The following is a 26,868-nucleotide window of genomic DNA, read 5'->3' as shown; positions in this document are numbered from 1 at the left end:
AGTAATGCTGAAGGAATCTTTCCTGGTCTATTTGCATGTGAGAAGGATATACACACTTTTTCCTTTTATGCTGCAGAATGTGCCCTGAACTTCATTTCATGGCTGCTAATCTTGCTTGAGCAGCAATGGGGATACACAAAAAGAAGTAGAGCTTCTTCAGCCCTGGCCAACCCCATGCGCGCTAACTTGCAAGAGGAACAAGACCAGACGTGAATGTGTCTAGAGCAGAGGAATGCGCCTGAATGCATCTAGAGTTGGAGAATGCATCTGAATGCGTCTAGAGTTGGAGAATGCATCTGAATGCATTTAGAGTTGGGGAATACATCCAAATGCTTTTGGAGTTGGGAATGCATCTGAATGCATCTAGAGTTGGGGAATACATCTGAATGCATCTAGAGTTGGAGAATGCGCCTGAACACATCTACAGTTGGAGAATGCATCCGAATGAATCTAGAGTTGGGGAATACATCTGAATGCTTCTAGAGTTGGGGGAAATGCATCTGAATGCATCTAGAGTTGGGGAATGCACCTGAACACATCTAGAGTTGGAGAATGCATCCGAATGCATCTAGAGTTGGGGAATGTGCCTGAACACATCTAGAGTTGGAGAATGCATCCGAATGCATCTAGAGTTGGGGAATGCACCTGAATGCGTCTGGAGTTGGAGAATGCATCCAAGTGCATCTAGAGTCGAGGAATGCACCTGAATGCATCTACAGTTGGAGAATGCATCTGAATGCATCTAGAATTAGGGAATACATCTGAATGCTTCTAGAGTTGGGGGAAATGCATCTGAATGCTTCTAGAGTTGGGGAACGCATCTGAATGCTTCTAGAGCAAGAGGACATTGCCAGCTGAGGAATAAGAGAGAGGGCAGTAAGGAAGGGCAGTAAGTGAAGATGACCTCTCTCTTCCTCTGTGCTCCTCACCCCTTGGATGACTGTCCTCCATGGATGAAAATTCCATATCCATCACATGCCAATGCCACAACACCAAAGGAAGAAACAAGAAAAAGTACCTGAGGTCCCCGAAGGTGTCGGCAGCTTCTTCGCAGCTCTCTTCACCACCACCAGCTTCCAAAGCTCCCCTTTGGACCTCCAAGTATAGCATTTCCAACACCAGTTCCCTTCGGGTCTGGCTCACACGCCTTCACGTTTAGCCTTGGATGACAAGTGAGGGCGTGCACATGCCAACCAGCCATGGCAGATCAAAGGCAACAGAGCGCCACCGTCCCTTTCAGGTCACTTCCCACACAAATGCTGTTGTGTCAGTTCACACATTCAACCGGGAGTCATCAGCCCACCGAGTCATTGCGGGGTGAGGAATCAAGCCGTCAGTGTGTATGTATGAACCAGCCCTAAGTCATGTTGGGCTGACATTACGCATAGCTCAAAATGCCACAAGAGAATGTGGGAAAAGAGGGTGCTGATTCTGCAGCCCAACAATGAACGCCAAACTATAGCAGAATCAAAATAGTTGGCTAAGGGAAGGAGAAGAGGTGGCATTTCCGGGAATCAGCTCTCAGCTAAACAAATTCCAGTAATTAAATTAAGGGAAGCAGCTGAGCCATCCGAAGGGGAAATCATCACACAACTCAGTCAGAAACTCAGAGAGGAATGGTGCAATCCTATGCTCATCAACGCAGAAGTAATTCCTATTGGATTACCTTGGAGAGCTCCTTTAGAGCTCTGACTGGTTCTGAGTGAAAGTCAGAGTGGATTCACCGCCCCACTGACACCAGAGCCACCAGACTCCACTGGGCTTATTCCCAGGCAAGTGAGTATAAGACTGCAGCTAAAGCGTTCCATAGCGAGAACAAGGCGGAAGGTTTAACAGTCAAGGGAACTCTTTTGTAAGCTGCCCAGAGAATATACATTGATGGGCGGCCATATCATGTGAATAAGGAAAATAAAAGAAAAAAGAAAGAAAAACTTTTTGGGATAAGCTAGCTTTCCTGTATAAGCTTTCCACTATTCGAAATTAGTTCTTAAGTTGGACTGAAGACTGAAAAAGGTGTAGGAAAGGCAACGGGAATGACCCAACGGTTGGAGATACGAGGAAGGGGGAGGCAAGCTGATACACCCCCACAGATGTTTTGGACTACAACTCCTGTAATACCATATCACTGGCCATGGGGTCTGGGGCTGATGGGAGCTGGAGTTCCAAAGGGCCTTCTCAGTGGTGGCCCCGCACCTTTAGAATCAACTTCCATTGAGAGTTCATCAGGCACCTTCTTGGCAGTTCTTCAGGAAAGCTCTGAAGACACACCTCTTTTCACTGCACTTCCCATAAAGTCTGGGCTGCTGCTATTATTGGTAGGTTTTGTTTTTATTGATAATCTATTATGGATTTTATTCAATATATTCTTATTGATTTTTACTGTATTCACTTTGTGTAGTTTTTATCTTGTCCAAGAGCCAGTATTGGATGTTGTAGTCCAACAACCTCTAGGGACCCTTAGTTAGGAAAGGCCAACTTAAGATACAGTTTCTCTTCAAACGCACCACTTACCCGGTGAATATTGTTCAAGAAGTAGAATATTTTAGAATGCAACAGCACCAAAGCACAGTTTCAAATGCATCGAGCATTTATGTACTGGTGGGGTGAAAATGGGCATGGCTGCACACAAAATGCTGTAATAATTTGCTTGCAGATGCAACCCATGTAAATTGCAAGTCTCGGTTTGCATCCGAGCGTGAAAATACTTCTTCTCCCCGCCCCACTGCACAAACACTTCTGATGCATAGAGCAGCTACAGATTGGCTGTTTGTTCTTTCTGCTGGACAGTGGCTTACCCGTCTCTCCTTGTCACCATATTCTATGCCCAGGGTGTCCATTGCACGGACAATAGCTGCCAGAGATTGAATTGTGTTGCTATAGACAACGGGCTTGTACTGCTTCACGTCTTCTCCAGAGAAGCCATCTTCATGGATGATCCTTTGGGAGAGGAAACAAAATGAAAGGAAGGAGTTAATCAGGTTCAAAAAGAATAGAACTTTAGAACATAAGAACATAAGAAGCACCATGATGGATCACAGCAAGGGTCCATCTAGTCCAGCACTCCGTTCACACAGTGGCCAACCAGCCATCGGTTAGGGATGAACAAGCAAGACATGGTGCATCAGCACCCTCCTACCCATGTTCCCCAGGAACTGGTGCACACAGACTTACTGCCTCAAATGTTGGAGATCATAGAGTCACAGAATAGTAGAGTTGGAAGGGGCCTACAAGGCCATCGAGTCCAACCCCCTGCTCATTGCAGGATCCCAACTCAAAGCATCCCTGACAGATGGTTGTCCAGCTGCCCCTTGAATGCCTCTAGTGTGGGAGAGCCCACGACCTCCCTAGGTAACTGATTCCATTGTCGTACTGCTCTAACAGTCAGGAAATTTTTCCTGATGTCCAGCCGGAATCTGGCTTCCTTTAACTTGAGCCCGTTATTCCGTGTCCTGCACTCTGGGAGGATCGAGAAGAGATCCTGGCCCTCCTCTGTGTGACAACCTTTTAAGTATTTGAAGAGTGCTATCATGTCTCCACTCAATCTTCTCTTCTTCAGGCTAAACATGCCCAGTTATTTCAGTCTCTCCTCACAGGGCTTTGTTTCCAGACCCCTGATCATCCTCATTGCCCTCCTCTGAACACGCTCCAGCTTGTCTGCAAGCACACAACCATCAGGGCTAGTAGCCATTGACAGCCTTCACCTCCACGAATTTATCCAACCCCCTTTTAAAGCCATCCAAACTGGTGGCCATCACTACATCCTGTGGTAGTGAGTTCCATAATTTAACTATGCACTGTGTGAAGAAGTCCTTCCTTTTATTTGTCCTGGATCTCCCACCAATCAGCTTCATGGGATGACCCCGGGTTCTAGTATTTTGAGAGAGGGAGAAAAATGTCTCCATGTCCACTTTCTCCACACCACGCATAATTTTGTACACCTCTACCATGTCTCCCCTTAGCCTCCTGTTTTCCAAGCTAAACAATCCCAGCTGTTGTAACCTTCCCTCATAGAGGAGATGCTCCAGCCACTTAACCATTTTAGTTGCCCTTTTCTGCACTTTTTCCAGTTCCATAATATCCTTTTTTAGGTGTGGTGACCAGAACTGTACACAGCATTCTAAGCGTGGTCGCACCATAGATTTGTATAAAGGCAGTATGATATACTGGCCGTTTTATTCTCAATTCCTTTTCTTATAATGCCTAACAGGGAGTCTGCCTTCTTTACAGCAGCTGCATACTGAAGCTGTCCCCCAAACCTTCCCTTTTTGGGGTCGGTGGGCATGTTTGGAAATGGGAGAGTGTATCATGGGAGCTCTAACAAAATGGCTGCCACAGAAGGCTTGCCCACTCCCAAAATGGCTGCCATAGTGGGCATGACTGGTCATGAAACATTTACCAGGAGGCAAGCTGGTGAGACTCAGGCCATAGCTAGACCTAAGGTTTATCCCTGATCGTCCAGGGGTCAAACCTGTTCATCTAGGTGTAGGGTGACCATATGAAAAGGAGGACAGGGCTCCTGTATCTTTAACTGTATTGTAGAAAAGGGAATTTCAGCAGGTGTCAATTGAAGAGGGTGAAATTCCCTCTTCATCAACACAGTTAAAGCTGCAGAAGCCCTGCCCTCTTTTGTATCTGGCCACTCTACTATAGCTAGTGTAGCTTTAACTGTTGTGATGAAGAGGGAATTTCACCCACTTCAATTGACACCTGTTGCAATTCCCTTTTCTGCATTACTGTTAAAGATACAGGAACCCTGTCCTCCTTTTCATATGGTCACCCTATCTAGGTGACACACAGGGGATCCAGTGCTCAGGCAGGGGTGAACCCTGGGTGATCCCAGGATAAACCTTAGGTCTAGCTGTGGCCTAAAAGAAAAGGAACTTCTCCAAGAACTGAATTACAAAAAGCAAAGGTGGAATCTGAGCTCCAAAACACAGAGCCACTCTTTTGAACTCCAATAAAGAGGATGCCGGAGTGCTGTACTTCACTTTGCACTTGGTCAAAATAAATTAAGCATTAGGAAGGGCAAGATCCTGGCAGGTACTGAGAGAGGAATCTGTGAGCACCTTGGTTCCAAAGGGCACCACATTGGAGACCACATCAGGCATTATACTCATCCTGTGAAAAGTAAATCTATATAAGCCAGGCTCCTTGAAAATGTTGCAGGATCTGCAGGGGATATGCTGAGAAGGGAAGGCACTGCAGAGCCGCTGGTCGCCTTCCTCCTTCTGTTGTTTATCTGTGCTCATCTTAACTCTCCTTACCTGCTAATTGTCCCTGCTCCTCCTCCTCCCAACCCTTAGGGGAAATTAGCAGCTAAAGGAGAGAGATAATAATCACAGATAAACAATCGGTGGCTCTACGATTCCCCCTGTCTGCTCACCTCTAGGGGATCTTTCACAATTCACAACAGCCAGAGAGGAGCATACAGTGTAGCCAGGAGGTCCTTCTTGAAAATCTCACCTTTGACACTAGACGGCCTCATGCAACCTCCCGTTCTCCAAGGCTCTCGTGATGGAGATCTAATGTGGAGCAGCGTTATCCAACCAGTTGCCCTCAATATGGTTTGGACTACAACTTCCATTGGCCCCAGCCAACATGGCCAATGGTCAGGCATCATGGGACTTGCAGTCTAACACATCTGGAGGGCACCGCATTGGAAAACAGCCAATACAGGCCTACCTTTACAGGGCTGTTGTAGGGATTTGAAGACAGTATTAAGAGACGTCACAGTACATTCCCAATCTTAAAGCATGGTTACTGGGACAAAAGGCTAACTGAAATCTACATAAAAAGCTCCAGAAGGCCAAAACATATTTAGAACCATATCTAGCATGCATGGCGGAAGGGAGGGGTGATCCCGCCCAACACCACAACCCTGATCTCCACACAGTCAAGGTCCCATCTGCACAGAGGCTGATGTACAGCCTCTGATTATGTGATGTGCACCCTGCAAAATATCTTTTCAAGGCTTATTCTATTATTTCCTATTATTTCCTAAAATAATGCAACTTAGGAAAGGAAAGGAAAGGAACCTCTCATGCAAGCGCTTGAGTCATCGCTGACTCCTAGAGGGAGGCCTGCTTTCGCTGACATTTCCTTGGCAGGCCTTCTAGCGGGGTGGTTTGCCATTGCCTTCCCCAGTCGCAGTTACCTTTCCCCCAGCTAGCTGGGTACTCATTTTACCGACCTCGGGAGGATGGAAGGCTGAGTCAACCTGAGCCGGCTGCCTGAGAACCAGCTTCCGCTGGGATCGAACTCAGGCCGTGGGGAGAGTTTCAGCTGCAGTAACTGCTGCTTACCACTCTGCGCCACACAGGGCTTTTAATGCAACTTAAGGATGGGTGAATCTGTCTATTTGCAAACCTTTTACATGTTTTTATCCACGATTCTGTTCTGGCTATTTTCTGCATTAATCTGAAGGTTAAAACTTGCTCAGCACTCTCTATAACCTCAGAGTTGACGCAGCCAAGCCTAATTGACTATGTTGCTTGGCGGTGAAGCCAAATCAGAATGCCAGATCTACACCAAGCTGGATGTAATACTTTGAAAACGGTTTGAAAACAGCATATGTAGTGTGTCCTGGGCCTGAACAGTTATCAAAACCATTATAAACTGTTATATAGCAGTAGTGTAGCTCCTGCCCGGGTCATGCTTCCTGCCCTTACTCCAGCATTCTGAGGAGTGGGGAGGACAATCTTGCGATTGACACCAGTGGTAACTACAAAAAAGATGCTGCCCTTGTTTGTAGGGTGGGAACAAGGAAGCCACAACAGGGGGCATTTTGGTTCAGCCTCTAGGTGGAATGCATCGCTAATAAACCAACGTCCCTGTAGGATTCGCTCAGGTGAAGCTCAGGTGAAGTCAATAGCAACGGTGAACGGGAAATCCACCATTGCAGCGCATCATCAGATTTTCAGTTGTGGGAATAAGCAAACATATTGCAGAAGGCGAACCACATGTTGGCGCAAACAGCAGGTGGTGCCTGGGCCAGCAGTAATTCTTGAGGGGATTAGGCAAAACAGATGGATCTATGTACAAGATTTGATGAGGGAGGAAACCCCCCCCCCCACACACGGCCGGCTCACAATTTTGGAGAGCCCCTGAGCAAAACACATAGGGATATAAGGACATCAGAAGAGCCCTGCTGGATCAGACCAAGGGTCCATTGAGTCCAGCACTCTGTTCAGACAGTGGCCAAACAGCTGTGGATCAGGGACCCACAAGCAGGACACGAGTCTTCCCTCTCATGTTCCCCAGCACCTGGTCCATACAGGCTTACTGCCTCGGATACTGGAGGTAGCACATAGCCATCAGGACTAGAAGCCATTGATAGCCTTCTCCTCCAGGAATTTATCCAACCCCCCTTTAAAGCCATCCAAGTTGTTGGCCTTCACCACATCTTGTGGTAGCGAATGCCATAGTTTAACTATGTGCTGTGTGGAGGACTTCTTTCGATCTGCCCTGAATCTCCCGGCAATCAGCTTCCTGGGATGACCCCAGGTTCATGAAGCAGATCGGTGGGAGATTCAGGAGTCTAGAAGGGGATTTGACGAATCCCTGGAGGAGAAAGCGAGCAATGGCTACTAGTCATAACGGCTATATGCTACTTCCAGTACCAGAGGCACCAATTGCTTGGGAACATGAGCGGAAGGGCGCTATTGTATTCATGTCTCACTTGTGGATTTCCCACAGGCAGCTTGATGGCCACAGTGTGTACTAGGGAATAAAGAATTTTGGGGGTGCTCACCCCGCAAGTTTGCCAAGCCCTCCTGATCCGGCCCTGTTCCGAGGACAGGCCTCTGTAAAACATTCAGCTTTGAACCTTTTCATGGTTCATTTTTAAGTCCATGTGTGTCTAACTGGCAGTTTTACTCATTTCATATGTAACTCCTGACGAAGGACACTTGTCCGAAACACGTAGAGTGGGTACACTGAAGATTTGAAAATAAAAATAAAGATTCAAAGCGCCAGAGCTTCCCTCTGGATTTTTCCTCTGTAAAAGAGGACACATGGCCACACAACGTGGCAACCCTACATCAGCACCACAAACATAGTTGAATACACAGGGATTCCAACCTGGACTTTTAAGACGTAAATACTCAATGGACCTGCCAGTTTCAGCTTTTCCTGTGTTCAATTTTTTTGGGTAAAAAAAAATCTCCAGTTTTTTCTACCGTGAATATGAAGAAATGTGCAGATTCTGGTAAACTCTGATTTAAAAAATGAACTGAACTGAAGCCCTGATCCACCCCTATCAGCATCTTGCCTGAAACTTCAGAGAGAAGAGGTCGACCACCTGGGTCCTTCATTAGAAAGGCCCCAACAAATCCTTCTGAAAGTGATGGCAACGTGGCAGGCAGGGCCTCTGATGGTGAACTCAGTAGCAGGCAGAGTCATAGAATCATAGAATAGTAGAGATGGAAGGGGCCTATAAGGCCATCAAGTCCAACCCCCTGCTCAGTGCAGGAATCCATCCTAGGAGAAGAGGGGTTTCTTGGCCTTGGCTAGAAGGTTTGTTTCCACCTTGCATAGCTTTTCATAGCTTTATTGTCCATGTGTAATCCTTCTTCTTGACTGAGACTATATCTCAGGACGCCCTCCACTCCCCAAAAGACCAACTTGGTTGATGTAATAGCCTACGAATTATCAATTGTCTGTTTACAATCCCCTTCCAAGCCACGGGCTTGAGCTTCTGTGATTTCACAGAATGTTCATAAATATCCCAACTGCTCAAGGGGAAGTGTCGGTCAGATAGTGCTGACACAGGGTGCAACGGTTGTGACAGAAATGGAAGTTTAGAAGGGCTTTCTTATACAAATTCAAAATAACCAGTTCAGGGGTTTGGGGGCTCAGGTTTCCAGCAAAGCAAATATTAAAACATCTCCAGCTGTCAGACATGCTTAACAACCAGGGCCAGAGTCAAGGGAAGGTGTATTTGGGCACCTGCCAAGGGATCACACCCCAGCAGGGACCACGGACTTGCTCCTCGTCGTCACCACTGCAACCTACTTGCTCACCACGCTCTTACTCTGGCTCAGTGAAGAGTTGTGGTGGTGAGGAGGAGCAGTAGATGCTACTGCCGACTTGCTCTCGGCTTATCAAGCAAGCAAGTAAGTGGTGTCCATAATGAGAAGCACAGAACAGCAGAGTTGGAAGGGGCCCACAAGGGCACTGAATCCAACCCCCTCTTTAATGCAGGAATCCACCTCAAAGCATCCCTGACAGATGGCTGTCCAGCTACCTCTTGAATGCCTCTAGGGTGGGAGAGCCCACGACCTCCCTAGGTCACTGGTTCCATTGTCATACTGCTCTAACAGTCGGGAAGTTTTTCCTGATGTCCAGCTGGAATCTGGCTTCCTGTAATTTGAGCCCATTATTCCGTGTCCTGCATTATGGGATGATGGAGAAGAGATCCTGAACCTTTTATGTGTGACAACCTTTGAAGTATTTGAAGAGTGCTATCATCCTCCCAGAGAGCAGGACATGGAATAACAGGCTCAAGTTAAAGAAAACCAGATTCCAGCTGGACATCAGGAAAAGCTTCCTGACTGTTAGAGCAGTACGACAGTGGAATCAGTTACCCAGGGAGGTGGTGGGCTCTCCCACACTAGAGGCCTTCAAGAGGCAGCTGGACAAGCATCTGTCAGGGATGCTTTAGGGTGGATTCCTGCATTGAGCAGTGGGGTTGGACTCGATGGCCTTGTAGGCCCCTTCCAACTCTGCTATTCTATGATTCTATGTCTCCCCTCAGCCTTCTCCTCTCCAGGCTAAACATGCCCAGTTCTTTCAGTCTCTCCTCATAGGGCTTTTTTTCCAGACCCCTGAGCAGCTGGTGATGATAGAGAGAAGGTAGGCTTACTGAGGGAGGGGGTCCATCGAGGGTGCCTTGGCCAATGCCCCCTCCCCAAATTTGGAGCCAGCACTGTTATCAATGTTTAAATGGGGTTGATCTCATTACAGCAATCAAATCTAGGGGCAGCCTCATCTGCATTCATTCAGCGTGCACCCAAGACTACTTCAAGTGCTGGCTGCAGCATGTAACCAGCCCCTGGTTATTATTATATCGGTGGATGGTGCAGAATATTTGTAGCTGGGGGTGGGGAGACACAGCTGTACGCCATTGTCTCTCGGTGAGCATTATCCCACAAAACAAAATGAACCCCACACGATCCGCTCTGTTCTGATCAGGAGGCCTTTGTTAACGACTGCGATGTAAGTGGGAAAAGGGCCCAGCTGTGTTTTTCGGAACCCGCAGGGCTGACCCTTAGAAACATCATCTCCGGGTTTTGGAAAGTATTCATATCCAGAGCCGACGCACAAAATGCAGGAAGAAGCGTTTCAGCACACCGCTGAGAAAGAACCACAGACAGTGTGGTGTAGTGGTTAGAATGTTGGACTGGGAGTCGGGAGATCCGGGTTCTAGTCCCCACTTGGCCATGGAAACCCACTGGGTGACTTTGGGCCAGTCACAGACTCTCAGCCCAGCCTACCTCACAGGGTTGTTGTTGTGAGGATAAAATGGAGAGGAGGAGGATTATATACGCTGTCTTGGGTTCCTTGGAGGAAAAAAGGCGGAATATAAATGCAATAAACAAACAAACAAACAAACAAACCAGAACGCTGCTCAGTACTGACACTGATTTTAGAACATTTTCAGCACGGTGAAACAATTGCTAGGATGCTTTCTTGCATGCCCAGATTCAGCCCACATCCCCTCGACTGGCCTTTGAGACCCCTTCCAGGGTGATCTGAAGCAGGGCTGGAGCCAAGGGTAGGCATGCATGGGCACCTGTTGAGGGCCCACGCCCCAGGAAGGTCCTGCTAGCATGGGAGCCTTGCCGTTGCACCTCTCTTCACCATTGCAACTTGCTTGTTCTCCTGTCCCAAACGTTGGTGGTGGTGAGGAGGGGGCGGAGCAGGAGGTGCCACAGCCTGCTTGTTCCCTGGCTCTCTGCCTGTCAAGCAAGCAAGCGGTAGCAATGATGTGTGTGTGTGTGTGTGTGAGAGAGAGAGAGGCCCCGTTCAGACAACACGCTAAACCATGCTGCTTAACCACAAAATCATAGAATCATAGAATAGCAGAGTTGGAAGGGGCCTACAAGGCCATTGAGTCCAACCCCCTGCTCAATGCAGGAATCCACCCTAAAGCAGCCCTGACAGAGGGTTGTCCAGCTGCCTCTTGAAGGCCTCTAGTGTGGGGGCCTTCCTAGACGAGGCCTTAGTGCGCCTTCTGTCCCGGCTTCCCTGCTGTGCGTCCAGATGAAGTCTAGGGACTTCTGCAGCTTTTCGCGGCTCCTCGCTTACTTGCGAGGAGCCGTGAAAAGCCGCGGACCTGGCACAGCGCTCATAGGAGCGCTGTGCCCATCGGTGGGGGGGGGGGCGAAGGCTGGGAGGGTGGGTGGCAGGGTGGGTGGCACGGGGGGAGGGCGGGTGCGATTGCGCTGCATGCTGCCCGGGCAATGCCTGGCATTGCCCGGGCTTGGGCGGTGCGCAGCGCGATCGCACCCGCCCTCCCCCCGTGCCACCCACCCTCCCAACCTTCGCCCCCCCGTAAAAAAACCCAAACAAAACACCTTGTCCGCCGTCTTCGGGCTGCACCCGGCCCCTTTAAAATAATTTAAAAAATGGTGGATGCCGCAGGGACGCGATGTCCCTACGCGTCCACCGTGTGGTAGCCTGGGGGAGGCGCGCTAACATTAGCGCACCTCGGCCCCGCCTCCCTGCCGGCATAAGCCGGCAGGTCTAGCAAGGCCCTGGGAGAGCCCACAACCTCCCTAGGTCACTGGTTCCATTGTCGTACTGCTCTAACAGTCAAGAAGTTTTTCCTGATGTCCAGCTAGAATCTGGCTTCCTTTAACTTGTGCCCGTTATTCCGTGTCCTGCACTTTGTGGGGATGATAGCACTCTTCAAATACTTGGGCCAGGTTTCTGCATTTCTGTGATGCTTTGAACTGAGCTTTGGCATGGACTTCAGCTGCTGCATTTTGCATGGAAAAGCACCAGATGCTGCACATACATGCACGCATACACCCACCCAATGCATCTGGAATCACATGGCATCATGGGAATTATAGTTCCCATCGCAGTTGTGGAATGATCCCAGTTATGGAATTATGCATTGAGCAGGGGGTTGGACTCAATGGCCTTGTAGGCCCCTTCCAACTCTGCTATTCTGTGATTCTATGGCATGATCTCCCCGACTGAATTGCTGCCAGCAAAGAAGTTTTTGTTACAGTGAAAAAGTACTTTACTGTAGTCGCTAGCCCATAGCTTTGAATCTAGACAGAGTAGAATCTGGAGCCCTTCAAATGTTTTGCTGCCGAGGTGCAATTGCACCCTAAAAGTATAGTCAACATCACCTTTTGGTAAGAGCATTGTCCTCTGAGAAGGTGAACACCCAAATATAATTTAGCAACCTAGCATGTTTTGAGAAGGTGCCTACCCAAGCATAAATTGGTCAAAGGGGGGTGCCCTTGAGTGACACAATGCCAATCAATGAGAATATCGCATTGTAATTATGTGCAGGAAGTGTAAGTACCCATCTGAGGTAGGTAATTGTAAATGATACCTTCTTTTTGGTAAAGGGAGGACCTTGGGACCAAATGTCCTATCAAGCATGCAATTTGTAGACTTCTACGAATTATGGATGCCCAAAGCTGTTAAGCCTGATGCTGCATACCAAGGTACTATTTTCCCTACCTCTGTCCCTTTATTAAGCCCACTCCCTGTGCACCTCTAGCTACTTGGTGAGACCACACTATTGATGGGAATTATTTAGTTTTGATGTCTCCTGTTAGAAAGGCAGTTAGCAGAGAAAAACAAAAGGCAGACCAGAACGAGCGTTTACCATTTCCGCATGCACACAAGCCTTAAAAGAAGAGGCCACACCCTTCTTTAGTGAAGAAAGGTAAAATGGTTTTAGTCACAATATAATGTTGCATATAATATGCAGGTGCAGCAAACAGTTTCAAAGAAGAGTCTGTTCAGTCCATTTGTGTTCTATAACTGGCAGGAATGAGTGAATGAGCGAGCAAACAAACATGAGTCCTGCAAGCAACTGTGGAGTTCAGAGAGCGAGAGAGAGAGGGAGAGGGAGGGAGGGAGGGAGGGAGAGAGAGAGGATGGGGGGAAGGAAGGGGAGGAGAAAAAATGAACAAATCACCGGAAACCACACTTTAGGCTATAGAGCTCCTAAGGCTAGCTGTGACCTAAATACCCAGGAACTAACTGCAATACTTGCAGTAGCTTGCAGATGAGGCTGCAATATTCCAACAATTTAAATTACAGAAATCTCAAAAAATGTAGGAGAAACTGATTCTCCCTGTTTTATATTAGTGGATTTGGGCTCTGGCAGGCCAAAGTAGCTTATGGATCCATTTAGTAGTGAATACTAGCAAGGAATGCCAACTGGTGACCCATGGACTGGATGCAGCCCCAAAGCAATTGTTCTGGTTCTCTGCTGTCCCTCACCCTCCAGTTTCAGCAGGGTATGCTAAAATTAGGGCAGTCACTTGATTAAAAACATTGGCCTTTGCCCTCTACAACAGGGTCAGAAACCTTCTTCCAAAAGAAATGATTGTCCTGAACAGAGCCATGATGGACATATAAGGATAATCAAAGCTGAGAATGTGGTGGTAACAGCATCTCAAGGTAACCCCAAGGTTGGCAGAAATACAACACCACCACCACTCCAAGCCCAATGGTGATTAAACATGCTCAGGGCCACAGAATGCAAAGTTATCTGTTGTGGGAGATGGTAAACTGGAAAGGGGAATGATATGGAATAGAATGGAGGAAGGCATGTCTGTCTGTCTGTCTGTAACACTGAAGAAGAGCGCACTGCACTGCAACTTTTTGTTGCAGATCCCACTTGTATCGAAGGCCAGATCTACACTAAGCAGGATATAATACTTTGAAAGAGGTTCGAAAATGGTATATGGGGTATGTCACGGGCCCCAACAGTTGTCAATACCATTAGAAACCTTTATAAAGCAGTAGTGCAGATTCTGCCATAAACTTCAGATGGTCAAAATATAATAGTAAATGAGAGCCAATTTAATGTAGTGGTTAGAGTGTTGGACTGGAACTGTTGAGACCCAGGGCCTTGCTAGACCCTGCCGGATAAGCCGGCAGGGAGGCGGGGCGAAGGCGCGCTAACTTTAGCGCGCGCCGCCCCGCCTCCTAGACGACCGACGCGCAGGGACTGCGGAAGCCCTGTAGCGTCGGCCATTTTTTTTTGTTAAAGGGGCCACGTGCACCCCGAAGACTCCGGAGAAGGTAGGTGGGTTTTTTTTTAATTAAGCCCCCCCATCCGCTCCTGATCCCCTCCCATGCCTCCTGCCCACTCTTTCCCTGCCCTCCCTCCCCGTCCCTGTCTCCTGTGTCGCCCTCCACCATCCCGTGTCATCCCGTGTCGCCTTCTGCCATCCCGTGTCGCCCTCCGCCAGCCCGTGTCGCCCTCCGCCATCCCCCTCTCCTGCTGGTCCGGCCTTCCCCCCTATATCCCCCCCCGGGATCCCCCCGGCCCGATGGGCACAGAGCTCGTATGAGCGCTGTGCCCAGTCCGTGGCTTTTCCTGGCTACTCGCGAGTAAGTGAGTAGCCGCAAAAAGCCACGGACCTTGCTAGACTTTCCACAGTCCCGGCCTCAGGCCGGGGCTGCGGAAAAGGCGCGCCATAAGCGACTTCGCTTATGGCGCGATAAGAGAGGTCTGAGCACGGCTTGACTCCGGATTCCCCTGTGCGTCATCTGGACACACAGCAGGGAAACCGGGCCTCAAAACGCGCTAAGGCCTCGTCTAGCAAGGCCCCCAGGTTCTAGTCCCACTTAGCCATGGAAGCTCACTGGGTGACTGGGCCAGTAACTGACTCTCAGTCTAACCTACCTCACAGGGTTGTTGTTCTGGGGTAAAATAGAGAGGAGGAGGAGGACCATGTAAGCCACCTTGGTTTCCATGCCAGAGGAAAATGTCCTTGGGCTTCTTGGAAGAAAAGTTGGGATATAAATGTAAAAAGTTCAAATTCTACAAAAGCGATAGACAAAGGCTCAAATTCTGAAGAGTTCTGGAAGGCTCACACACCTTCAACATGTGTCCTGGAAAAAGAAATATCAGGGCTAGCAGGTAGGTGGTCACTTAACTAGTTTCAGGAAATCTTCATTACGAGTCAAATCCGTGCAAAGCTTCAGCAATCCATATTGCATACTTCATATGCTGAGATGTGCTTGAACAAATCAGACAGAAGTTCTAGTGGTGCAGCTAGGTAATTTTAGACCCTGGACATTTAATAGTCTTATAGCTCCCCACGTTCTCCTTTAGAGAGTCATGGTGTAGTCCTTTACTTCTGAAGTATGCAACTAATATAATATGCAACTGGTTATGACCTATAAAGCCTTATACAGCTGAGGTCCAGGTTATCTGAAAGACCGTATTCTTCCTTACACGCCTGCCCGTGCTTTAAGATCTTCAGGGGAAGCCTTTCTCTCATTCTCACCACCATCACAGGCATGCCTGGTGGGAACGCAGGAGAGGGCCTTCTCAGTGGCTGCTCCAGTGCTCTGGAACTCTCTTCCCAGGGAAGCTAGACTGGCTCCCTCACTGATGTGCTTTAGGAGGCAGGCAAAGACTTTTTTGTTCCAGCACGCCTTTGGTGAATAATCTGGACCCTCATCTATGCCAACGACTTTTGAAACTGTCATTTTAAATGTTTAAATGTTTTAATATTGGAATATGTTTAATATATTTTTAACTTTGTATATTTCTATTTATAGGTTTTAAATGTATATGTTTTAAATTTTGTGAGCCCCATCATTGGATAAAAGGCAGGATAATCATCATCATCATCATCATCATCATCATCATCATCCTCTTCTTCCTTCCTATGCTTTACAACAGTTTCGACATTCCTGATATGTTAGAGCAAAACACACACACAAACAAACCAAAAACTGTTTGTCAACTCTTATTTAAAATGAAAGGAAGGAAGGAAGGAAGGAAGGAAAGAAGATAAACTTAAATTACAGCACTAACATGACTATTGGAATAAAAGTATTTTGTTTCTGCTGCTCCAGTGATAAACACATTGGACAAGCACCATTTTGTTTTTAGAAAAGAATAATACATTTTTAAAGTAAAAATAATGAAAGGAGCATCTGTGATCATGTATGTGCTTGGCTGCATGCCTTTTAACTATAAAATGGTTTTTTGGCTTCCCAGTGCTGACAAAAAAACAAATCCCTTCTCAGAAATCCACACAAGCCACTTTATGGTTATAAGAACCATTCCATATATATCTAGCCTGAAGGACGTCCTACTGAATTCAATAGGACTTATGCTCAGGTCAGTGTGGACAGGGATGCAGGCTCAAAGCTTTAAAGTCTGAGAGCCACAAGGCAAAAGTGTTTCATGGGATACTCTTCCCAAATTCATTTGTATTGATTTCAGGGACTGAAAGGTGGGGTGGCCAGATGTCCTTTAATTTGAAAGCACCCTCTGTTAGAAGGGCTTGTCCAGTCCAAGTCCACTTGAAGGATCAAGATGTAGTGATTCCATCAAATTATGTAATTTGTTGGCTTGTTGTTCAAAACTTGTCTATTCGTAATCCTCACCTTTGTAGTGAGTAGGGATGTGGGTGGAATCCATTGGTGGGATGGAGCTCAATTATTTTTCATTGGCTTGGCCTCCCAGATTCCAATCCACTTTCTGCTAACTGCCCCGACTTGGACTGCATCTGCAGATTTTCTGCGCGTGCTGATTTGCGCAAAGTTCAGCTGCAATGTGCGCAAATCACGGAAATGTTGGCTGCAATTCGCGCGGATCTCAATTTGGACAAACTACAGCCAAGACACACGCCACACAAATACACGCAAATATGGGAAAAGTCCACAGAGTTCAGGGAGAAACTGCAGCTCAGCTCAGAAGTGCAAGCTGAGTTGGGCAGGCAGAGGAAGTCCGTCGGGCTTCAAAAAGGCTGGATTTCCAAGCGACGGACATCTCCAGGATCAATGTATTACAAATTTGCTATTACATACAGAGTTGATTGCGAGCTTCAAAGTGGTACAGAGACCTCTCCCCCTTAATTTTCAGTGGTCTGACCACCTAGAAGCAAACTACTTGGCTGGTTTTCTCTTTGTTGTCACCATAGGTCTGGTAAGGAGGAGGATTCCTCCTGGTGATTGGTGACAGCAACTAAACATCACACGACATCATCACACAGACAGGCCACGTGAAAACAACCAGTCAGAAAAGGGGGCATGTAATGGGCTGATGTTTGGCGTCATGCTGTGTTATGCGATTGCAAACTCCAGCTCACAAGCCATTGTACATGCACCAAAACTCATCCACGGGGAACGGGATTTCGTGTTAAAGGAGAACGCTCACCTGAGCTCACATGGATGAATTTGCTACTTTCCAAAGAAATAACAAATTCACCCGGGTCAAGTTTGCCCATCCCTAAAAAGAAAGGCGCACAGGAACCTTGAAATTGATGATCAGTACCTAGCCATGCCTAGGCAGCAGACTGAGCGGCATACACCTGGTCACAGTTTCCCCCACTAAGGTGAGATGTATCATATTTCTATTTAAATTCTAGTCATGATTCCTAAATTTGCAACTGTGGCTCCATTCAGAAGACACCTTAAACCACGGCTTTAACCATAGTGACTAAAGCAAAAAGACTTATTCACTGTGGTTAAAGGTGTGGTTTAAGGTGTCTCTGAACATGGCCTGGCTTTCTGACTTAACCACCATGGTTTAAAGCCATGGTTTGAGGTGTCTTCTGAACGGGCCCAGTGAATATAAACTAGCATGCATACATTTTATACCAGCTTCTGTCCTCTTTTCTGCTGAGGGATTTTGGCAACATATCAATGGCAGGCCTACTGAAAGGTTTTGCGAAGCTTGAGAGCTGCATCTTTCTCTGGCTCCTTGACAGGCTTCAGGCTCGGCCTGCTCTGGACCACCCAAGGAACACACATTCTGGCAACCAGGACTCCAGACAGGATTTATTATCCTCTTTGCCCATTTCGGGCCCCGGATCGCGTTGTCTGCAGAAGCTTGGCCGCAGTGAACCATGCCATCTCCAAAATGCCTTTGCATCTCTCCCCACACACCCAATTTGGGGTTGAGATCATTTCAACTGATAAAGCTCTCATTTTCTCACAGGGGGAGCAGACGGCATCTAGTGGGAAGGGGGGGGTTCTCTCTGCAAGATGAACATTGGGTTAATAAGAATCTTAGCAAAACGGTAATCAGGATAAGCGCTCTTGGATTATCTGCCTCTCTCACCTCTTCCTCGAGGGCCATTAATCACCAGCTAAGGCCCAGCACCCTTAACTCTGATCCTGCATTTCTGCCTTTGCCGTTTGAATCAGCACATCATCTTTGGACCAAGGACAGCACTGAAGGGGCAATTCCCCTGTGGGGTTCGTTTTTCTTTGACTATTTACATATTTATTCTTTATTTACAGTATTTATATACTGCTCCCTATCTAACATAGATTCCGGAGCGGTGAACATAGGAATAAAACAGTAAAAAGATTAAAAGATTAAAAGAGCATATGAAATCTGTTCCATTTAAAGCAGAACAGCAATAAAATATGGTGGCTGGTCAGTTGGGGAACACGTCCTGGAAAAGAATTGTTTTCAGGAGGTGCTGGAAGCAGCACAGTGTTGGCACATGTCGGACCTCCAGGCACAGGGAGTTCCAAAGAGAAGGGGCCACCACACTGAAGGCTCTTCTCCTGGTGGACTCTAATCAGGCCATAGGTCCATGTGGAAGCACCAGGAGCATGCTCTCTGATGACCTCAATGACTGGGCAGGTAGGTAAGGGAGAAGGCGCTCTCTCGGGTATCCTGGTCCCAAGTTGTTTAGGGCTTTGTACACAAGTACAAGAACCTCCAACCTGGCCCGGTAGCAAATAGGCAGCCAGTGCAGTTCCCTCAGCAGAGGAGTTACATGCTGGAAAGGGGCAGCTCCAGACAACAGCCGAGCTGCAGCATTCTGCACTAGCTCCAGCTTCCGGAGCAGCTTCAAGGGCAGCCCCGCATAGAGCGCATTGCAGTAAGCCAGCCTTGAGGTTACTAATGTGGCCAAGCTATCCCTGTCCAGAAGAAAACGAATAAAACGTGTAAGATAAACTACGTTCCAATCGAGGTATTCCAATCAATTATTTAACCATTTCCATCCCAGAAAGTCTGTTGCAATCAAAACAAAAATGGAATCTTGCAGGACCTTATGGACTAGTAGGTTGGTGTGGCAGAAATGTTTATGGCAGCGGTGGGCAACCTGTGGACCTATTTTCTAGAGTCCTTTGGAAGCCGTCAGATGTCCAGATCTCTGACAAGAGCAATCTGCTCCTCTTTCGACAAATTAAGCAAATTACAGCCGCAATTTACGTAAATGCCACTAAAAAAACACCAACCCTCAAAAAACAACAACCCATGAGCTGGCCCAGCATGTGGCTCAAGGGCCAGAGGTTGCCCACCCCAGCTCCATTCCTGTCCCCCCTCCCTCGTTTATCATCCCCACCCCTGCAGCAGTAAACATTGCATTTTATTTATTTATTTTATTGCATTTATATCCCACCCTTTTTCCTCCAAGGAACCCAAGGCGGTGTACATAATTCCCCTCCTCTCCATTTTTATCCTCACAACAACAACCCTGTGAGGTGGGTTGGGCTGAGAATCTGTGACTGGCCCAAAGTCTCACCCATTGAGCTTCCATGGCCAAGTGGGGACTAGAACCTGGATCTCCCGACTCCCAGTCCAACACTCTAGCCACTATGCCACACTGGTCCTCATGCTCATCTCCAGCCCTTATACAGGAATTCTTGCCATCCATCCCCTGGGTTCCATGAAATCTGAACCCACAATGCGGACGGGGTTGTTCTTAAGAGGGTGGGCACATTATCTGTTTGCTTATTCTGCAGGCTTTGTTTGGTTTCTCTTAGCCATGGGGGAAAGAGGATGCGGAGATACCCAGAGAACGCAAGAACAACCTGCCCTACTGCCACATTGGAAACCTTGCTCTTTTTCTTTTGGATATTTCACCATGTACTAGGGTAGGCTGTTGGCTCCAATGTCAGTGGGGTGGGGAATCCACTCCAGGTTTCACTCAGTACTCCAAGGGCACTGTCCAAGGTGCTGAACATTAATGGTGCTATATAAATAAATAATAATAATAATAATAATAAATCCCCAAAAGTGGATTCCTAGAATCATAGAATAGTAGAGTTGGAAGGGGCCTATAAGGCCATCGAGTCCAACCCCCTGCTCTTTTAGCATTCTGGCTGCTTCTAACATAAACCTGGAGTGGATTCACAGCCCCGCTGACATCAAAGCCTGCAGGACTTCAAGCTTTTCTTCATAACCTTAAGGACTAGTAACTTTCTCTTGTATAAAAAACAACAAACCAACAGACACATGTGAATACTCAGCCAGATAACAAACATACAAAGGAACCTAGGATGCTGCTTTAGACTGAATCAGATAATTGGCCCACCGAGCCTAGTATTGTCAACACTGACTGGCAGCAGCTCTCCGGGGTTTCAGACAGGAATTTTTCCATCCCCACCTGGAGAAGCCGGGGATTGAACCTGGGACTTTCTGCACCCCAAACAGGTGCGCCATCACTGAGCTATGGCTCCCCACCCCCATGATACATGTGACTATAGGCAGGTGGAATATACACAACCCTTATTGCATCAAAATGAAGTTTGCACAACAGTCAAGGAAAGGAAAGGATATATATTTTTTGCTCTACTTCATCTATTAAGCAATAACAGCAATTGCCTCCTCAGCCAACCTGTGACCTAAGCCAGATCTACTCCTTGCGTCAAATGATTACGAATGTGGAATAAAAAACAGGAAATCACACGATGAAAACGGCATATGGCATGGGGATTGTGCCCCAACAGTTATCAGTGCACTTCAGCACCACTATACAGTGGTACCCAGCCCTAGATTTGGAGGGAGGAGAAAAGGGCAGAGAGGTGAATTTCCAGCTGGGGATTCATTGCTTCCAAATGCCAAAGTGGAAAATGAAGCACTTCCCACAGTTCATCCCAACTTCAGAGCAATTCACCTCCGTCCCCTGAATGCTAATATTAAGGGCACTTTTCTCATGCCATTTGTTTTGTACTAACAGAGGTCAGTAAATCGTATCTTTAGGCTCTTTGGTGCAACCTGAAAACCCTGCAGCCCTAAGAGAAGCTCTTTTGCAGAGCCCTCTCTCCTTTTCTCCCCCCCTTTCTGTGATCAACTACAATCTCAGTCGTCCAAGGTATCGGAAAACATCAGTTTACAAACCCGATCCCTTTTCAGTGTATATATATGAGAGAGAGAGAGAGAGAGAGAGAGAGAGAGAGAGAGAGAGAGAGAGAGAGAGAGAGAGAGATTATACACAACCTTGTGTTGTACTTGTAGGGGTGACTTTATTTCCTTTTCTGATGCCATGCCTTCTCATTCTACTTTATTAATGTTTCCATCTCTCTTAGGTTACATACAGAAGAAGGTACGTTTCTACTTTTTGTGGCTTCCATTCTATGCACACCTACCTGGACGTAAGCCTCACCAAAGACAATGGCACTGGCTTCAGTCACAGCAGTGCACTCTAAAGGCGCAGTCCTTTGCATGCTGGGAATTGTAGGACATTTTCTGTCTGAACATGTAAAGGGATTGCACCCTAAATTAACTAATCTGTAGAGCAGGGTGTGGGATGGAACCTCTTTCAGCCCATGGGCCAAATTCAATTTAGCAGAAGCTCTTGGGCGCCACATTCTAGTAGTGGGCGGGGCCCAAGTCAAAAGGGGGCGGGGCCACAAATCCCAATACATTGCAGCTGAAAGCTCTTGCTGCCAGTAACTAAAGCCTTAGGAACGGCATTTTGATATTTTAGGATGGGGAAAAAAGTGCCCGGTGGCATCATTCCCATTGCGCCATTCTCTACAGCTTTCCATGACCGGAAAACTGTCAGACTGTCAGACCCAGCATTCCCAAGTAGCATGGCCAGACCTGCTGCCTGGGAATGATGGGAGTTGCAATCCAACACATCTAGAGGGACCCAGGATGGTGTAGGACACTGCAGCACCCCTCAGCTCTTGATCGTAGCTCTGCTCATGCTTACAAAGCAGGTTACAGTTAAAGGAAAGGAACCGGAAAGCCCCCTGCTGCCTCCTCTCATAACGATAACCCCTTCACCGCCAAATTTAAAGATCCCCCCCAATTTATGCTTCTCTCCATCTGCCCTGTTTGTCTTCCCCTGAAGTCACCAGAAAACTATCTGCTGGATATTCGGTCCTGAGTCACAATGATATGGTTTAGAAAATAATCTCCACTTGATAAGAATGCATGGAAAGGGTGTGAGGGGGGCGCTGCCCTCGAGCTACAACGGGTCAGATCCAAAGTAAATTAATTGAACTTGGCTCCCATCGAATGCAATGGGACCTAAGTGCAACTAAGTTAGCCTGGATTGAATCCAATCCGTGCCAGCTGCAGATGCACTGTTAAAATGTTTCAAGGAATTTGTTTTCAATTCGTGGCTCCAATGTGGACTGCAGCAATGTCACCAAACCCTCCTTCCTTCCTTCCTTCCTTCCTTCCTTCCTTCCTTCCTTCTCTTTCTTTCTTTCTTTCTTTCTTTCTTTCTTTTGCACATTCTAATTGATGTTTAGATTAAAAAAAGTCCTACAACTTCCAGCATGCTCCAGTCAGCCCTGCTGTAGGACTTTTTTCTAGCCACGCATAGGATTGCGCCCTTAAGGTTTAAGAAGACAGACTAAGACTGACAGGAAAGAATGGGGGGCAAGCGCCCACAGAGGGTCCTGTGGAAGAGGGGATTCCAGCAGGGCATGTGAGGGACGTAGAGATGGTGCACAATCCACTCCCATTTGCGTCTCGTGGATTGTCAAGTGCCTTTTGTACCATCATTTGCCTATTGACAGAATCAGATTTTTTAAAAAAGTTTGCAGGCGTGCACACAGGCGAATCCATGCAAATGCAAATTCATGTATGCATATGCACAAATTCCCCCAAATGCAGATTTCCATGTTTTAGCCTATGGGTGTGGAATGCACATGTTTGGCCGTTTCTTTTAATTTTTGCATATTTTTCTATGACAAAATTTGTCCAAAATTCCCAAAGGTTAAGAAAACGGTACGCAAGTCCATGGTCTCTGTCTGACAGGGGAAAATCGCGTCCACTGCGGATTCCATGGGTTGGAATCATAAAAATCCAAACTCATTTGGTTTCATTGTGGATTTCTCTGACGTCCCCTAGTGCATGTGTTTTTTTCCACCCCTGCAGGGTAAAACCTGCATCTATCTAAATGCTCTCTTCTGTTAAAGGTTAAACTGCATATTTCCCTGACGTCCCTTTCCTCTGGCCCTCCTAGCGACAAAAGCAAGAAAGTGGACATGTATGGTTAAAAATAAAAATAAACAAGTTGTTGAGTAAGAATTCTTCCCTTTGACTTCTAGTTTGCTTTGTAAAAACTAGAAGTCAATAATAATTCAACCCCTCCCCCTGCACGCACACACAGACAAACACAACCTGTTAGACTGAAGTGATACAGTCTAGTAACATTTTTACCATGCGTTGAGCAATTGGCCTGGTGATCCTCTAAGGTTGTCTGAATTCCACCTTGATGCTCATTCCTACTCATGTCTGTGTCAGACTGCAAACTTTGTTTTCTTATTTTCACATGGAAATTCATACACCTTTTGGGTAGCATGTCCCCAAATGCACGCATCACTTGTCCACGGTTTTTTAAATGCTCAAATTCATCTCCCATCGATGAAAGCATGCTTGTGCACCTTTTCAAAAAAGTAAGCATTTGTGTGTGTGTGTGTGCACTTGTCAAATGTGTGCGTCTTGGAACACATTTTTTGTTCCGCATTGAAGTGAGGACTTCAAGAGCAAACTGCGTTCGGGTCGGCATTCAGTTCAAAGAGGTGCAAACTCGGTAAATCTTGGTCAAATGCAAACTGAAACAAATTTCTCATACATCCCTACTTCTAAGACAGGGGTGGGCAGAAGGCAGATCTGGATCTACTCTACTGGATCTATTCTTTCTGGGCGATTTGCAGTGGATCAGCAAGGATGCCTGACTTCCAATGGCTTAATAGTAGCAACAATAAAATGACACTCACACTCGCAGGCCCCAAACAATAAAACGACACTCACAGGCCCTAAATTGTCTTGCAGTAATGAAAGAAAGCTATCCTGGACACCACTAACTTTAAAAAGAATCCTATGTTTGTCATGTATTAATTGTCACTTATGGTTAGCTGGAACAAGGTATAAATATTTCAGACAGATAAATAAATGACTAAAACATTTTGCCCATACGGATAGCACAAATTGATATGTGTGTGTTTGTTTAGTTATTTACAAAATTTCTATACCGCTCCATATCTGAAACAGATTCCAGAATTAAAACAGTAAATGATACAAAAATTAAAACACCATTATTATATCATAAAGCACAGAATGCCAATAAAAACTGTGGCTGTCAGTCAAGGAATGCTTCCTGGAATAAGATTGTTTCAGGAGGCGCCAGAAACAACACAGTGTTGGTACCTGCCTGACCTCCAGGGGCAGAGAATTCCATAGAAAGGGGGCCACCACACTAAAGGCTCTTCTCCTAGTGGACTCCAAATGGGCCATAGGTCCATGTGGAACCACCAGGAGGATGCCCTATGCCAGTCTCAGTGACTGGGCAGGTTGGAAAGAAAGAGAAAGTGCTGTCTCAGGCATCTCTCAGGCTTATATGTGGTTTTATGTGTATAACCAGTTTCCCTAACCTGGTGATTTCCAAATCTGTTGAATTACAAATCCTATCTTCTGACAGGCAGTGTTCGAGTTGTAGTCCAACACATCTGGAGGGCACCAGGCTGGGAAAGGTAGTGGACCGTACAGGGGACTGAAAACTCCAGCTAGCCCAGTGGACTGGCTTGGCAATCAATTCCAGAGGACAGAAGGCAAGCCCGTCGTTTTGAAAAGGAAGAGGGGGGAATTCTATTGCAGCATCCAAAGGTTACCTCCTGCATCCCACCAGATCCTAAAAAAGCAGTAAGGTCCCTGGAGAAGTCATTCACTATGCCGATCCCTGAATGATTCACAAAGGAAAGAATTCCGATTATTTCTCTGGGTAATGTTACATAATGCCATTCGGATGAATTACTCTTCTGCCGCTAATCCTCTTAAAGGGTTCTCAGAGATGCTGGATGGGGTAGCAGAGAGAGGGCTGGATGATTTGACTCTCCCAACCTAGCTTTCTCGCCTCATCTCCCGTTCTCAAATTTAGGATGGTGCTTTAAACCCTAATTGTGCGCGTGCGTGCGCACAAGAGAAAGAGAGAGAGAGAGAGAGAGAGAGAGAGAGAGAGAGAGAGAGAGAGAGACCATGTGCAAATCAGCCTTCAAACAGGCCAGAAATCAAAGCGGCTTTGTAATGCGCTCTTCTCCTCTTTCATCAATTCCACCTTCTTATGTAAACCTGTAAGCTGTCATTAGCCACCATAAAAGCTCAGGACAAATGTCCATTTTACTGCTACAGCCCATTGATAATATGTGCATTTGTCATTCCTATTTAGCTTAGATTGGCACAGAAAGGAAATATATGTGATGATGTGAACTTCCCCTCCCCCGCTTTCCTTGCAATGATGGGGTTTTCATGACTTTTCCTCCAAACGCATTGGGCCTGTTCAGAAGACACGCTAGGCTACGGTTAGGCCGCTAACCCTTTTGAAGCAAGTGGCTAGAGAGCGTGTTTAAACCATGGTTAAGTAGCCACCACGGTTAGGAATGGTTCACATGAAGCACTAAGGCAAGGTTCACACGACATGCTAAGCCATAATGTTTAGCTCAAAACATTTAACCATCATGGTTTAGCATGTTGTCTGAACAGGGCCACTATCTGTCTTGTAGAAGAGTGTTCTCAACATATGTTTAGGATAGTTCTTTCAAAACAGGACCCCTAACCTCAGGCCCAAGTGTCAAATCCAGCCCATCCTGGGTTTTTTCAGATGGCCATGGTTCCTTCCCCTGACCACTGATCATTTGGTGGTTCCCTCCTCCATTCATAGAATCATAGAATAGCAGAGTTGGAAGGGGCCTACAAGGCCATCAAGTCCAACCCCCTGCTCAATGAAGGAATCCACCCTAAAGCATCCCTGACAGATGGTTGTCTAGCTGCCTCTTGAAGTCCTCTAGTGTGGGAGAGCCCACCACCTCCCTAGGTAACCGGTTCCATTGTTGTACTGCTCTAACACTCAGGAAGTTTTTCCTGATGTCCAGCTGGAATCTGGCTTCCTTTAACTTGAGCCCATTATTCTTTAAGGATGAAATGCCTCTCCTAAGGCTTAGATACTAGCAGTAAGAGCATTAAGCTAACATATACTGGCATTTTAGCCCCACCCCTTCTTGCTTTGGCCACACCCACCACTGGAATATTCCCCACCTCCCCCAAGAGATTCTCCAAAATTAGATTTGGCCATTGGGCAGAAAGAGGTGCATATGTGCACATAGGGAGGAAGGAGGCTTAATGTACTACTTGGTCCAAGTTCAGAGGCCAAGTGAGGGAATGACATCAGCTGACCTGCATACAACCAATTGGCCACTTGTATTGAGCATACTTAACACAATGGCCAGTTCCCCCAAGGTTTGTAGGACAGTTTGTAAGAGGTCCAGGGAATCAAGTATGACCTTAAATTGAGGGGCTCCCTCCTGCTGACTCTCTCCTGACATCCCACAATTTGTGAATCTCATACCTGAAAGGGATAATACTTGCCACACTCTCCCCCGCCCCCGAAACATGATGTTCCAGATTTTCTTCAGAAGCCCATCTTCCTGAATCCTTGCCTTTGGAAG

The 26,868-nt window shown here is 46.9% G+C and overlaps 2 protein-coding genes across 4 annotated transcripts in view; one reads left to right on the top strand and one right to left on the bottom strand.

The window, feature by feature from the left end:
* The window catches only part of AMFR (autocrine motility factor receptor), a 332,677-nt gene that overhangs the window by 184,042 nt on the left and 121,767 nt on the right, over positions 1 to 26,868 (top strand). Inside the window, exon 15 of one of the 2 annotated variants that reach the window (XR_010026136.1) lies at positions 9,807 to 9,821. The exons of the other annotated variant lie outside the window; for it this stretch is intronic. The gene's annotated coding sequence lies outside the window, so the exon portion shown is untranslated. Of the gene's footprint in view, positions 1 to 9,806; positions 9,822 to 26,868 lie in introns of those variants that run through there. 2 annotated transcript variants of the gene reach the window in all.
* GNAO1 (G protein subunit alpha o1) overlaps positions 1 to 26,868 on the bottom strand; it is a 235,025-nt gene that overhangs the window by 129,497 nt on the left and 78,660 nt on the right. For both annotated transcript variants that reach the window (XM_063141313.1, XM_063141312.1), the window contains exon 3: positions 2,796 to 2,937. In XM_063141313.1, coding sequence (XP_062997383.1) covers positions 2,796 to 2,937 — 142 coding nt within the window. The remainder of the gene's footprint in view (positions 1 to 2,795; positions 2,938 to 26,868) is intronic.

Source organism: Elgaria multicarinata, chromosome 14 (assembly GCF_023053635.1).
Source record: "Elgaria multicarinata webbii isolate HBS135686 ecotype San Diego chromosome 14, rElgMul1.1.pri, whole genome shotgun sequence".
NCBI lineage: Eukaryota > Metazoa > Chordata > Lepidosauria > Squamata > Anguidae > Elgaria > Elgaria multicarinata.
Note: the sequence above shows the minus strand (reverse complement) of the source record. Positions and strands in the feature narration are given on the sequence as shown.